At 37.8% G+C, this 15,113-nt stretch overlaps 1 protein-coding gene and 1 long non-coding RNA gene across 10 annotated transcripts in view; one reads left to right on the forward strand and one right to left on the reverse strand.

The window, feature by feature from the left end:
* The window catches only part of LOC115942825 (uncharacterized), a 455,446-nt gene that overhangs the window by 175,370 nt on the left and 264,963 nt on the right, over positions 1–15,113 (forward strand). For 6 of the 7 annotated variants that reach the window (XR_014143167.1, XR_014143166.1, XR_014143163.1 and 3 more), the window contains one exon: positions 11,833–11,884. The exons of the other annotated variant lie outside the window; for it this stretch is intronic. This is a non-coding gene — a long non-coding RNA (uncharacterized LOC115942825). The remainder of the gene's footprint in view (positions 1–11,832; positions 11,885–15,113) is intronic. 7 annotated transcript variants of the gene reach the window in all.
* LOC102741513 (N-deacetylase and N-sulfotransferase 3) overlaps positions 1–15,113 on the reverse strand; it is a 163,769-nt gene extending 148,656 nt beyond the window's left edge. The window contains exons 1-3 of one of the 3 annotated variants that reach the window (XM_081812937.1): positions 14,401–14,996; positions 8,196–8,403; positions 1,069–2,210 (exon numbers count right to left, since the gene is read on the reverse strand). In XM_081812937.1, coding sequence (XP_081669063.1) covers positions 1,069–2,091 — 1,023 coding nt within the window. In that variant the 5' untranslated portion in view covers positions 2,092–2,210; positions 8,196–8,403; positions 14,401–14,996. Of the gene's footprint in view, positions 1–1,068; positions 2,211–8,195; positions 8,404–14,400; positions 14,997–15,073 lie in introns of those variants that run through there. The other 2 variants (XM_081812939.1, XM_081812938.1) reach the window with 2 other exon arrangements.

The raw sequence follows: 15,113 nt of genomic DNA on the forward strand, positions 1-15,113 counted from the left end.
CTTATGATAACATTTAATGGTCCTTCTGGTATTCTTAGCTCATTAACTAGTGTGATGAACATTACTATTATTTGCCAGATGCTTAGTCTTTATAGAAAAGAATGCAGTTTTCAAGATTTTTTTCCATCTGATTTAGTCCTTTGTATTTTACCAAAAGGTCAAAGCTGTACAGAATAAAAAATATGTATCAAAATCTCTCCTTTCACTTTTATGAGAAATCAATCTGTAGTATAAGAAAGATAGAATCCTATAGTATTTTGAATGGGAAAGTAAGATAAATGTAGATCATTTTAATTTTAAATTTCATTAATATTAAACAACCAGTTGTTTATGTAACACAATGAATTCACAATAATCAATGATCTTCAAATAACTGTTTTCTGTTTAAGGGCAACAGTTTTATACAATGAGAAATCTAATACCATTTAAATGCAGCATGATGAGCTTCATATATGTACCAGAGGTGTTCAATGAATTCTGAAACATAATTTAAATCCTTATGTTTGTGTATGAATAAGTATGCTTGTATATTCATAGCTTTCCATATTTAGCAGTGCTGATTTTAAGAGTTCCAAAAAAATATAAGAGAAAATGAATTGCACATTTGACTTCCAAAAATACCTGAACTTGCTACTTATGAGATCTTTAATTCTTGAAAATTTGTGGGAGTATTTATTTTCATTAAAACAAATTCACTTTGATTTCATATTTAAATGAACTAAAGTCTTAGATTAGTAATAGTTTTCTAAGGTAGATAGTTTCTAGAAAGTTAATTAAACAAGATGGTTTCTACTCTGTAGCTGTACATACATATAGAAAAGCATTTCAGGATCCTGCCACACTCAATCCTTTAGTGCAGTCTTCATTTTTCTTGATTCAGAGAGATATAGCCCTATATCTCAAATATAGCTGAGAGTAGCCAACTCATCCCAGTTTGCCTGAGACTTTCCGATAAAATGAAGATCCCATGTCCTAGGAAATCCCTTAGCCCCAGACAAACCGGGACAGTTGATAAACCTACTGGAATACGACCCAAACTTTGAAACTTTGAGATAAAAAGGGCCTTACCTTAACATCATTGGTGTTCATTCTTGTTCCCTCTTTTCCCACAAAAATATCATCAATATCCACAAGAATGTACCTGTCCAAGGACAGTGTCAGCCTCTTTCCTGACAAGAAGGAAACTGCGTCTATGAAGATGAGCTTATGCAACCAAAAGTTCAAGTTGTTGCCAAAAAAAACTCTTTGAATTCCATCATGAAGCCCCAAGTCGTGTATGACAGTGGCATAAAAAGCACCTTTAGAGATGGGAGGAGAAAGGTTCTCTGGGGTCTTTACTTTGGCAAATATTACTGGTTGGTAGGCTGAGTGATTAATCTGGAAAACTGTCCAGTCAGTTCCAGGTAAAGAACCTTTTTCAAGCTTGGAAGATTTGGTCACATGAAGCAATGGAGAATGAGGATTAATACAACAATCTTTTACTGCAAGGTTTCCGTATATGGAGAAAGGGAAACCTTTCAACTGAAAGCTCTGTAGACTCTTCTCGCTAGTTTTGTGGAATCCAATGACACCCACACCATATTCCACACAGTATTTATCTAAAAGGCTTCGGTTCCAAGAGTCCATATTTATATACTTTAATATATTCTCATAAATAACGAGAATATATTTGCCTTTAGTTTTTTCTATAAGTGCTGGGAGATCCCCCTTTCCAGGAGCAATTTCAATGTGATACTGGAACCTACTGGATTCTAGAATCATAATTATGTCTTGACCAAGTGATGAGTATTGGCTCTCCACAAACACCAGGACTGTGGGGTCTGTCCTCGAGGCATCAGAAAGCTTCATTGTCTTGACTTCCATAAGCCTGTATGGTAGGTGTTGGAAATCTGCACAGTCCACTTCAGACATCACCTCGGAGGGCTCATTTTCCTGTTTGTAGCCACTGTACAGGTAGTATGCAGAAATAATAATGCTCACCATACAAAATGTGGCGAGCAGAATAACTGTCCTTTGAAAGTGTCTGTGAAGCTTCATGATAAAACTCATGTTGCATATACTTCCCTCCGACTGTTCCAATTGAAGCACCATAAAAAAAGAAGAAGAAGAGAAAAGATGGTGTTCAGCTACTTTTCCAGTCTCCGTCAATAGTTTATGTCACCATTGCAACGCATTTGTAGCACTGGATCAGGACTCACAGAAAATACGGTCTGAAAAGTGGAATAAAATAGAACAGAGTATCAAACATTCATTCTGCGGCATTAAAACGAGCAAGTTTTTTCCTGCTGATTGACATGAGTAGCAACCTGTTAGGCAGATGAACGGGTGTATGGTCTGTAAGGAAGCCTCTTTTTCCTCCTGCCAGGTCTGGATGAGGATGTGGGAGGGAAAGAAATGGGAAAAGGGCTCCATATAACAGAGGCTCTCCGTCCTTCATACAGAAAATACATTGGGCTAACCAGAAATTTCCTTTTATTCACTGAGCTTTGCATCAAACTCTGTAGATATCATATACCTAAGACCACAGAGAGGTCACCTGAGCCATGCACTGCCCTATCATGTAATGCATACACAATGCATATGTGTTTAACTACATGTACTGAACATTCATAAAAGTTTGGACATGTTTCATTAGGTGCTATAGTTAAGACACTAGTTTCTGCTGTTTGGAAAAGAGCGCAGTAATTACATGAAAAAAGTACTATAAAAGTGTTTTTTTTAAAAAAAAAACAATGAAAATGCTTCATGAAACACCTTGTCATGCTATGGTTTCAAATCCCTTTCAAGACTTACTAATCTTAGAAAAATTTAGTAGCTTTTGAAAAATAATAAGAAAGAAACCTCAGTGCTTCTTAGAGCAGAAGTTTATTAGAGTCTTATGGTCCTGGCACTTTTCAAGGAAATATGGAATATAAAAGAATTAAGGAAGGTCTTGTTATTGTCCACAAGGCAGGCTGAAAGGGTTCACTGAACCTCTACCTCTTATTAACTGTGTCACTTTGGCCCCAGTACCTTTTTTTTTTTTTTTTAAGATTTTATTTATTTATTTGACAGAGAGAGACACAGCGAGAGAGGGAACACAAGCAGGGGGAGTGGGAGAGGGAGAAGCAGGCTTCCCACTGAGCAGGGAGCCTGATGTGGGGCTCGATCCCAGGACCCTGGGACCGTGACCTGAGCTGAAGGCAGACGCTTAATGACTGAGCCACCCAGGTGCCCCTGACTCCAGTACCTTTTTTTTTAAAGATTTTATTTATTTGAGAGAGAGAATGAGATAGAGAGAGCATGAGAGGGAGGAGGGTCAGAGGGAGAAGCAGACTCCCTGCCGAGCAGGGAGCCCCATGCGGGACTCGATCCAGGGACTCCAGGTTCATGACCCGAGCCGAAGGCAGTCACCTAACCAACTGAGCCACCCAGGCACCCGGCTCCAGTACCTTTTAAGTAAAATGATGAGGTTAGAATAAATAATCACCAGAACATTCTGGCTCTAAAATTCTGTGATATTCACCTATGAAATAAGGAATGAACAATACTTTGAATAATATATGTTTATCTTTATGAATAATACATTCTGGTGTATAACTGCAGGATATTTACAGACTAAGATTCTTATAAATAGGATATTTATCCTGTAAATTGTATATTATAATTATTCGTTCAAATATTTAGGGCATCTATATCATTCATTCAAATATTTATGGGGTAACTATCTTTCTATTTAAAATATAAATGGTCAACAGAGTGAATTTCCTTAAGGGGTCCAAAATTATAAAGTAGAGACAATGACTAGCATGACAATAATAGATGGTTGTTGAGTAGAGACAAATGCCTCTAATGAGATGAGAGAAGTGACCAAGGCAAGTAGGGAAGCCTGCAATACTCCAGGGGGATGTAGGATTTGGGCAGAGCCCTGAAGGTGAGGGTGATGTAAGTAGGCATGTGAGATGGAGGGAATTTATAGAGGCAGGGGTGAGCACAATATTGGGCAAGGAACACTCTGATGAAGAATGGAAGGCAAGGGTATGAAGTCCCCCCAAAAATAAATTGTACAAAGTATGGGTACCTTAGATTATGGAGAGATTTGATAGCATACAAGTTCACTGTTGAGAAAACCCATTGGGAGCCATTCTACTTTTCTGCTGTGGGGAATAATATGGTAAGGGTGAGATTTTTCAGGAAAATGAACTAACCAATAACTTGAAGGATATCCTAGAGCATTGTTTGGGAGTCAAGGCTGGCAAGCCGAGGCAGGTTTATTTCTCACAATCCAGGCATAAAAACCGTTAGTGAGCAGAGGTCAGGGAGAATGTGGGAAGGGGCAAGTCTGAGGGACACTGCAAAGAAAGGAGGAAGAGAACTTGGGTCTGGCATGGGGGGTCTGTGGTACACCACCACTCTGCCAAGTAAAATGGCATCAAGTGACCTGGCATGCTTGATAATAAATCTAATATAAAGGATAACATTCTACTCTTTTAAACATTCAAGTCTAGTTGTAGGTGCAATTTAAGCAAATCAAAATTACCAGGACAATGCAGAGTTTCCACTGTAATTGTAGTTATTTCATTTTGAAAAGTAATTGCACTTTAAAAGTTATGTACATGTTTATGAATAATATAATAGTCTGGAGCATAAGAGCAGGATATAAAATCTCATATCTTTCTATGCCTGTGTTTCAGTTTTAGCTGTGAAGTGTTTTTGACTGGATACAAAATGTATTATCACATTTTGCATTTCAGATAGCAGTGTTTCATCATTTGTTCTTATTGTCAGAAGTGAAAGGCATGTAACTCATACTAATCTTATCTGTCATGAGGCAAAGTGGTGAGGAGTACTTGCTCTCACTATTTAGGATGGATATTAGGAACCTATTAAAGCTACCTTCTCCAATACCTGGTATAAAATACTGAAAGACCTCTCTTTTCTATTGAACTCTTCAAGTTTCCTCCTGAAGCCAAGGGAATTCCAGCTTATGTCTCTGAGGGTAGGATTTGGTCTAAGATATTTAAATGGACACTTAGGATTCTCTAAGTTTTCTTTAAACTTTTTTTGACAGCACACTTTGCTGTGGCCAAATTTGGTCCCTGGTATAGAGTCTCAAAAGTTACTGTTCCTACTGCAACCTCATCCACCACCAACTACTTCCCATTCTCTGTATGTCTGTGGGCTCTGAAAATCTCAGAATGCAGTGAACTGGTGCTGCCCCTCCTTCCATGTGGGATGCCACTAGGGCAGCTTCTCCTGAGCCCTTCACTGGTGGGGATCACTGGGAAGACAGGTACATGTGGAAAATTAAGCTCCTCCGCACAGTTCCCCTGTGAAACCTTCTCAGATGGAGCTGACCTTCCAAACGGGGTAAGACCAGCAGTGACACACGGCCACTGTAGAAATGATATCTTCTTTGTAATTCTTGGCACTATTGTAATTAAAACTTTGTTTATTGTCCGTCTGTCAGTCTCTCTTATCCAACTGTAAAACACTCTTAAGAGGGTAGAGATAAGGCCTCTATCACTGAGCCCCTAGTCCCAGGCACAGAGTAAGCACCCAATAACTGTTTGTGGAATTAGTCAAATAAAATGGCATATTAACCTTACAGGCTAATTTGACACTTCTACTTTTTTCTAATGTCTTAACTTATTTTTAAGGTTATATATCACTATTAATATGATTACAATTACCTATACACTAGCTGGATTTAATATCTCTGTTTTACTTAATACTAAGAAAATATAATCATGCCATCCTAACATAGGATAAAAGAAGCCACTATGGTAGATATTAAATCTTCACCCACCCAAAGATTCCCATCAAATAATCATTCTGCCATCAGTCATTAGGTATTTGCTGAACACCCAGTTTGGGCTTAGGGCTGTATTAGGTGCAAGGGACACCACAGAGGTAATACTAAGCGTGATTCTTGTCTGCAGAAGCAAGGTCTCTGTTGGGGGAAATGACTAGTGAAACAACAGCTGGCACCATACATAATACGTAGTGGTTCATGCTGTACAGACTATATTTGTTACAAGTTTCAAAACCAAGATTAATGATTAATTAAAGATTAATGAAATTTAGGAAAGCAGTTTCTAAGAGACACGGTGCTTCCGGGGGACATGACATGATGGGCAAGATTTGGATATGAGGGCGGAATGAACATGTTAGGCAAAAATACCTGGCAAGGGGGGGTGCCCGGCTGGCTCAGTCGGGAGAGCATGTGACTTGATCTTGGGGTTGTGAGTTCAAGCCCCACGCTGTGGGGAGAGCTTACTTAAAATACCTGGCAAGGTTGAAGAAATGATATGGTTACAATATGTTTATCTGAGAGTGAGACTAAACTAATATGATACTATGTGTTGGGTTGAAAATGGAAATAATATTTCATTCAAGGAGTCCTGCAGATTAATGAATGTCCTTGGAAGTGACTGTGAAGCACAAAGTGTGGACTTGGAAACAGACAGCATTAGATGAATCTCAACAGAAGAGAGACAATAAAAATCACATTTACAGGTGATTAGTGTAGCAGTGGCATCTAGAATGGGCAAACAGCAGTCATATGAACAGAGAGAGTATATGCTACATTGTACAGAGTGAAGAAGGAGGTGGAGTCAGGACAGTCCCACTTAAGGGGCTGCTGCACAATCCAGGTGGGGAGTGGTGTGAGGCCAGACTAAGGTGGTTATCAGGGGGAATAAAAATTAAGAGAGACAGGAGAAAAACAGAAAGGAAATGATACTGATAAATTATGCTTGGGGACTAGAAGAAGAAAAGTGCCAGTATTAGAAACGCGCAAGCTTAGAGTGGAAATTGGCTTGAGCTAATGATGTTCACCTAAGGTTCAGACAGGTGACTAAGTGATGCACAGGGAGATGGCAAAATCATAATATTCTATAAAATAGTTGGATGTTGACAAATAAAAAGGACAAGGAAACATTTGAAATTAATGGGTCATAGGCAAATCTGGATATGCTACACAAATTCACTTCCTCAGGAAAGCCTTTTCTGACCAATTTACTCCTCCCCCTTTAGACCAGAGCCCCAGATGATGTAATCTAATTATAATTACATTTTATTTCAGGCTTTTATCACAACTCTTACTAAATGTCATTAGCAACATTATTTGTTTATTGTCTCTCTTTCTTGTTAGACTGAAATTTCCAAGGGTATAGGGTTTATGTCATTCCCAGTAATCTTTCAAACAAGAAACAGGATAAAAGCATTTTTAAAGGCTAACAAGAGCAACAGGCAAACACTTGAGTATAGTGATTATTGTATTTTTTTTTTTTTTTAAGATTTTCTTTGAGAGAGAGAGAGCACAAGCAGGGGGAGCAGCAGGCAGAGGGAGAAGCAGGCTCCCAGCCGAGCAGGGAGTCTGATGCAGGGCTCGATCCCAGAACCCTGGGATCATGGTCTGAGCCGAAGGCAGATGCCCAACTGACTGAGACTCCCAGGCGCCTGATGATTGTATTCTTGAAGTACTCTCACAAAAATACATTGAAAATTATAGACTTTTGCAGGGTCTGAAGAATTCTCTAAATGACTAAAGAATAGGCACATTAGCCTCCATGTCAGAGAATTTCCATGGACACAACTGTCTTTACTACAAGCAGGGAGCTGACAGCTGTGCTTGCATTTGGAGACCTATGATGAAGAATATGCTGAATGACCAAGGAAGTGTAAGTTAAATTAGAAAATCAATAAATCATTTAGGCAGGCATTTTGGAAGAGTCGGAGTAGATACAGGAAAGTTGCAAAGTTGGGCTGGTTATAAACATCACCACTTCATCAGGATTTCCTATAAGGCACACTGAAGGAAATAACATCATATGGGAAGGTAGAGTAACAACAACAGCAACACAGCTAAATTAGTGAACACTTACTACATGCCAACGTGGTGTTGGGCCCTTTAAAAGCTAAGTAACTTGCCCAGGATGCCACAGCTCATAATGGTTGGACTGAAATTGGAACTTGACTGCCTGCAGTGAAGATGCCATACACCCAAGAAAGCAACTGCAACACTTTTCATGCTAGGAACATGTAGGAAATGGATAGTAGGTAGCTATTATCTTTAGATGCTGCAGTTTCTGCATATGAAAATGGGGATACTTGTGGTACCTATTAATAGGGTTTTAATGAGGATTATGAGATAAACTATAAAAAGCTCTTAGAAAGTGTCTGGCACATAGAATGAATATACCAAACGTTACCTGTGATGATGATGAGGAGGAGAATGGTGATGATGATGATGATGATGATGATGATGATGATGACGACAATATAACTAACATAGGAAATGGGAAATATCCTGAAGATGGCCAATAAAAATTCACTAAGGGCTTTAAAGGGACAGCTACAAGCATTCCAGTGTAAGCAGAGTTGTGGGAAGAGCAGGAAGTCCACCTCTGATGCAGGAAGCTAAAGTCAGAGCAGAGGAAGAGAATCAGAGGCATAACCCAGCATCATGTCCATCCTTGGGCTTCTTCTCATTCCTTCCCATTACCCCAGATGAGCTCACATACTCACTGGCTTTCGCTACCATCTATGCTCCAATAAATTCCAAATGTTCATTTGTTAGTTTAGCCTCCTTCCTCTGAGCTCTAGGATTGCAAATTTGAACTATCAACTTGATATAATAACAACAACAACTCACAGAAACTGTATTCTTATTATATGCCAGCCACTGTTTAGCTCCACTGGATTCATGTTACAAGAGAACTCAGCCTGTCTAAATTGGACTGTGTGATCTACTCTCTAAAACCATCTTCATCTTCCCACGACCATGTAGTAGCTCATCCTTGACATCTTCTTTTCCGCTTACCTCTGCTTATCTAAATAAACCCAAGTCCTCTCATTTCCATTTCCCAAAACTCACCTCACCTCTTCAATATACTGCTCTTTCCTAGGCAACATCCCTCTCACTTGAACTACTGCAACATCTAGACTCCTCATAAACACTCTGGGCTCCTTTTATACTTTTCTCAGTCCAGCATCAAAGTGCAAATCGGATTGTTTCTTCCCAGCAGAAAATTTATCAATGGCTGCTTATTTCACTTACTGATTAAAATGCAAACTCCTATACATGCCCTACAAGACACTGTGAGGAACGCTTCCCACTCTTACATCTCAGGCCTGATTCAATGGTGTGCTCCCCTCCAAATTCCAGGTAAAGGGGTCCTCTTTCAGTTCCCCAAAAGCAACCACCTCTTCTCTGACTCAGAGTCTTCTCACATGCTGTCCTCTTTGGAAGGACTTCCAAACTTCCTCTGGAAGTTTTCTCCTGTGTCTTCATCTGGCTTCAGCCTCTGAGTCCTACGGCTCTAAGCATAAATGATCCTGCCTCACAAAAGCCTCGATTCCCCAGATCTGTCAGGTCTCCCTCTTTACACACTCTCACATCACCACCTACTTTACCTCCGCAGCACATTCCATAGGTATAATTAGCCATGTGGCTTTTTGTGTAATATTTCTCCAGAGATTGGAAGCATTTGTAAGTACCTGTCCTGTTCACCTCTATCTTCTAGATACCAATCCATTGCTTGAAGTAAGAACATCCCGCTGAATACTTGTTAAATGAGTGAAAAGAGAGCCTGTACTAAATTTTACAACTAGCAGCTGCCTTCACAAACTAGGGCAGTGATTAAGTCAACCATTTTCCGTGAATGGATACCTCCACAAGTCACATTGGCCTCAAATAGGGTGATAATATAAACACTGTGAATGGCAGTGACCACCTTGACCACAGCCATAAGTCAGGCACATCCAGAAGGTACCTTTTATTGAATCTTACTCAAATACCTATTTTTCCCATTCTGATATTTTTCAGAATTTGGCATGGCTAGAGTTGCTTTGTAATGCATGTGTATTTAAAAAGGAAAACATCTGTTTTCCACCAAGGAAGCATTAGCCATTATTTAATTATATACCATTAACAAAAGGCAGAGGGAGAAATTATATTTTGGAATCCTAAGCCATTCTGTATACATAGAAAAGAACTGAATATATACAAACATACATTTTGCAAAGTATTGTGATCTCTGCAAGGGGAAGCATCTACTTGTCACTGGAACCTATCTTTCCCACTATCTTCCACCCGCCATCATCCTCAAGTAAAAATCAATTTCTCCTAAATGCAATAGAATCACGTTGAAGTTGGCAGTACAAGAAATGTTGAAAAAAAAGATTGCCATCTGGAAAATGAGTATTAATAACTAAAGAACTTCAGGTTCTAACATAAATGAAAGATATTTAAAAGATCTTGACAACATTCCCCTTTCACAAAATTAACTGTATTTTATAGTGTTGAAAAATGCATTGGGAGGCTTCAAATACATTACATGAATTTGCTAAAAGTAATTTAGTGGTATTAAAAATTGACAAAGAACATGCTCTTCTCTGGGAAGAAATGTGTGAAACTGTGTCATGTTAATTGAACCCTGCTGTGGTAGGCAAGTCAGATGCTGATTTGCATGGAGTAAGACCAAGAATACACTCTGTCCCTAGAACTGTGGTTTTTCTTTGGGATGGATGGGCAAATAGCTGCACTTGGGGGCACTGGCTTTGTTTGATATATTAAATGGAAAAATGCCTTTCTATTGCAACTTTCCCTCCTTCTTTGTATTTAGAAATTATCAAGGAAACAATCTTTTTTTTTTTTTTTTCACTTCTCTCAGTGTTATGCCAGCCAGTGAGGCAAGACAAGAAAACTACCCCACTACTGCTTGCTGTTTGTTCTGCCTGTATGACTTAAAGGAGAAAATGTCTCCCAAATCCCCTTAATTGAGCTACAATGTATACATCACTGTATGCCTAATAGCAGGGCATTACGACTACTGCCAATGAAGCTTTCAGGATCTACTATAACCTTTGTTGCTTTTATTCTTCTTCAGAGTCATGGGAACAAAAGTATTAACCTAATCTCTCCTTGTTTGCCTAGACCATACGATGTAAAGTCACAGATAAATTTTTGGCTATGTTTTAGGGGAGGTTATATGAACCAGAGAAGCAGAGGCAGCCGATCTGCAGAGAGGATAATGGAAAAAGAGCAGAGAGGAGCAATGAAGAAATATGATAGGGAGTCCTAGGAAGTCTGAGGTCTTGCTCTATTAATCTCTATCCTATGGATGCATCAACAAAGAAGTCAGACAAATTCTTCCTCTGTTACCTTAGGCATCTTTTTGAGCAACTGACACTCAACCCAATTGGGCTATCATGGGAGAGGAAAGAAATCACCTAAACTGGACTATATATACTTCCTTAGGGAAGGCACCGCATGTAATGGTCTTGGGCACTGGGTTAAGCCTGACACAACAATAGGTGCTGAGTAAATATCTCTTGAATGAATAAATGATCATTTCCTATGTAGGAGTACATAAGGGTAGAAGTGGTGGAAATGACTACCGTGGTACATGAATTGCCTCTATTATATCAAGAGACATATCAAGCACAAATGCTTGAAAACCTATAGAGAGACAATATAATCTGGTGGTTCAGGGCATGTGCATTGGAACCAGACTCAAACTGAATCCCATCTTTACCACTTGCAGGTATATGATCTTAGAAAGGTAAGTAACCTCTCAGTGCCTCAATTTCCTCATTTGTGAAAAGGAAATAATTAGAGCATCTACCTCAGATAATCTTTTTGAAGATTACGTTGAGCTAAAAATTAATATATTAGTGCTTAGAACAGTGCCTGGACAAAGTAACCATTCTATGACGGTTAACTGTTGTTTTAAAAAACTTTCGTATCTATTACTAAATATCTAGACAACAGTACTAATCAACAAGTCTTGCATTATTATTTAATTTTTTTCATGTCTATTTGTCCTTTCAAAACAATTTCTACAGTGTTGAACAACAAGGAAGATAGAAAAGGATCTCTGAGATCGTCATTTTCCAGGTAAGGGACCAAAGCCCAGAGCTAGCAAGGGAGTTGTCCAAAAGTACATCTCTCATGGCAGAACCAGGCCTAGAATTCATATCTAGCTTCATGTTATTCTCAAACATCATACCCAAAGAAAAGAATTAAAAATGAAGTGTATGTAAAATGGATAACCCATCATTGAGATGCTAAAATGTTTAGTATGGGACTTTAACACTTGATTATGTTTGGTAATAGTAATCAAGAGTTATAGCCCTCAGTAACTTGTAGGAGTTTTTGTGAGATAATTTGTTATACACATTAATTGTAGAAAAGCCTGAATTTTTCTCTAGTTATACAACTTACAGAAAATTGATGAAGAATGTTTAGAGTAACATGAAGGTCACTGTGATATCCCAGAACCTAAGGATAGTTTTTATTAAAAACAAACACAAAAAACCCATTTGGTTTTCCACAACAAATTACTGGGTACTCTAAGAAAAAAATTCAGTTATAAAACAATTTTGAGCATTGTTCAGACTAATTATCATTATAATGTAAGCTGTTACTTTTGTGGTCTGGCAGCATCCAACTGGACAGGTGTTTAGAGTTCATGCATGTCAGTGTGAATACTTATCTTCAATAGCCACACCTCAGGAAAAGCAAACTTCCATGGTTTTTCCTATCATCTGAACTGTTAAGCAGTTATAAATCCAAGACATTCATTTAGTTGAGAATAGTGTTTTTATCACCAATTCTATTTCTCTGTTTTTATAGTGCATACAAATCACAAAGTATTTAAATACAGTTTTCTTTGAATATATTTTATACCTCAGCAAATACATATTTAAGTTTAAAAATTGGCACTAATTACTAAACAACAATTGAGACTCAATCAGGTTTCAAGGAAGTCATACAAGATTCCCTGAATTGAAAGAAAAAATTGTAATTTCTTTATGGTTTTAAAATTCTGAAACAGCAAGTTGACCACTGAATATTTAGATTTTAGCTTATAATAACTTCTTCAGTATTGAACTGAATATGTGTTAATATATATATATATATATATAGTCTAGAAAAATGAAACTCAATGCCTGGTTATCTCTTCTACTCTATTTTTTTTTTTTTTCCAACAAACCTTTCAGTTATACCACAAATTACTCTTAATACTTGCTGTAATCTTCAGAAATAATACTTTCCTCAAGAAAATGTACTGAAAGAGAAGGTATACCATAACTCAACTGAACTAAACTATAACAAATCTCTCTAGAAAGAGATAAAAGTTTTGTTTTATCTAAAACATTTTAGTAACCTAAGAATCTTTCATTCTAAAAACTATGAAGAAATTAACTCATGTGACCAGTTTAATAGTAATATTTACTTATACAAAGAGAGAAGCCTTCTGTTTTACCATTAGGACCATAAAGAAAAACAATAAAAAATGAGAGATGATAGATACTGTGTTAACTGGAGAAAGAAAGAGCTTCTGTTAGGGCAAACCTCTTGATATGTTCAGTACTATTTTTCAAGAGTCTCTTTCAAATTTATTTTTGAAATCTCCTTCTCAAATACAGTATTAATAGGAAGCTATAGTTGAAGAAAAAGGGAAAAATGCCCTTTAGCTGACTATCAGATGTTTGAGAGTTTGTCCTCCGTATCATTCTGCTCTGTGGTGAATAGCATTGTTCAAAATGATATTTTCTAAGGACAAAGAAAAAGTGGGTTGGAGATCAGTTTCACATGTATCTGAATATTTGATTTCTATTTTAATCTAATATGAAGATGTAGCTGTTTATATTACTTAGGAGTGATTTCCTTAAAACTCTTCCCAGATTACATATGTTGCTGTACTTCAATGTGTTTATAAAGAATATAAATTAAATTTCAACTTTAAATGAGTTTGAAGCTTAAATAGTTTCCAGATATTAGAAGAACTAGTTGGAGATAATCTAGGTAAACCTTTTAAACAATGTTCACTTGGTTCTTTTGAGGAAAAAAAGTAGACATATTAAATGGAAGATACATGTATTTTCTTTTAAGGCTTCTATATTCAATACATAGCCTGATTCTTTCTCTCCAGTTGCATGTAATTTTATTAACTGTGCAATTTTAAACAATGTTTATGAAATGAATTGCATCAAATAGAAAGATTTGTTGAGGATCATTACTGTATAGATAGACAGGTAGTTATAGTTTAAATCTCTAATGTCGCTTACATATTTCTAGTCCATCAAGCAATACACATGTGTTCTGTTTAACAAATCTGCTGCAGAATAATTACAACTTGTTGGTGGAGATCTTAAGCAGTTATAAGGGATCATCTCCTTAATACTTCAATGTTAGTGAAGAGAAGCTTTAAAATTACCCGAGAATGATATTTCTGTGTCTCACTTAATTAAAATGCTCTATTTCTTCTACAAGAATCAAATGAGACACTTGTTCAATCCTGAAATTTTTAGATTAATTGAAAACAAAGTTGCTATCTCTTACTAGAAGCCCTTCTTACATTTATGAGTGAGCATTAATGGATAGTGTAAATAAACAGATGCACTTACCTGGAATTAAAGTTGAAAGCGCCGACAATGCTTCACAAAGTTTCAACAGAAAAGAAACTGAAACAGCAGCATCCACTACCACCGGCATAGGCTTTTTGGCTTCACAAGTGGTAGCATTTCCAGTTATGGCCCAGTACCCTTGTGTTATGTAACATCTTATTAATATTAGCCATCAAACTGCTACCAAGCTGGTGAGACACTAGAGGGCAAGAGTGTCACATGCAAGACCCGTCGCCAAGGGACAGGCTTTGGTACCACTTCGGGAAGACAGATGCTAACTAAGCTGATAAATAACACGATGCCTGAACGCAACAGCGAAGTTGAAATGTTCCTAAAAGAATATTTTAAATGTCAATTTTCTGACGAGCTGCAGAGTTAACAGGTTAATAAATATGCATAAGCAAATAACCACACCATGCAAAAGTTTCGGGATTATATTTGTAAACCTACAGTCATCCGGGAGGCTATTTTTTTTTTTCATTGTCTAAATAAACTTATTTAAAACATAAGAGGAAAGGCTAATTAAATAATAACTAGTGACAGTTTCAGGACCCCTTCAAACCGCGAGAAACTTGTCCTGATCGAGAGTGCCACCTCTGGAGTCCGCATTCCGAGTCGCCGGGGTCGGGTTCCTGGGCGAGGAGCGGCCCCGTCCGTCATCCACGGTGATTACCTCGGGCTGCAGCCGTCCGCGGGATCCTCCTTCCCGGGGT

This window comes from Leptonychotes weddellii, chromosome 2 (genome assembly GCF_054177405.1).
Source record: "Leptonychotes weddellii isolate Sample4059 chromosome 2, ASM5417740v2, whole genome shotgun sequence".
Lineage (NCBI taxonomy): Eukaryota > Metazoa > Chordata > Mammalia > Carnivora > Phocidae > Leptonychotes > Leptonychotes weddellii.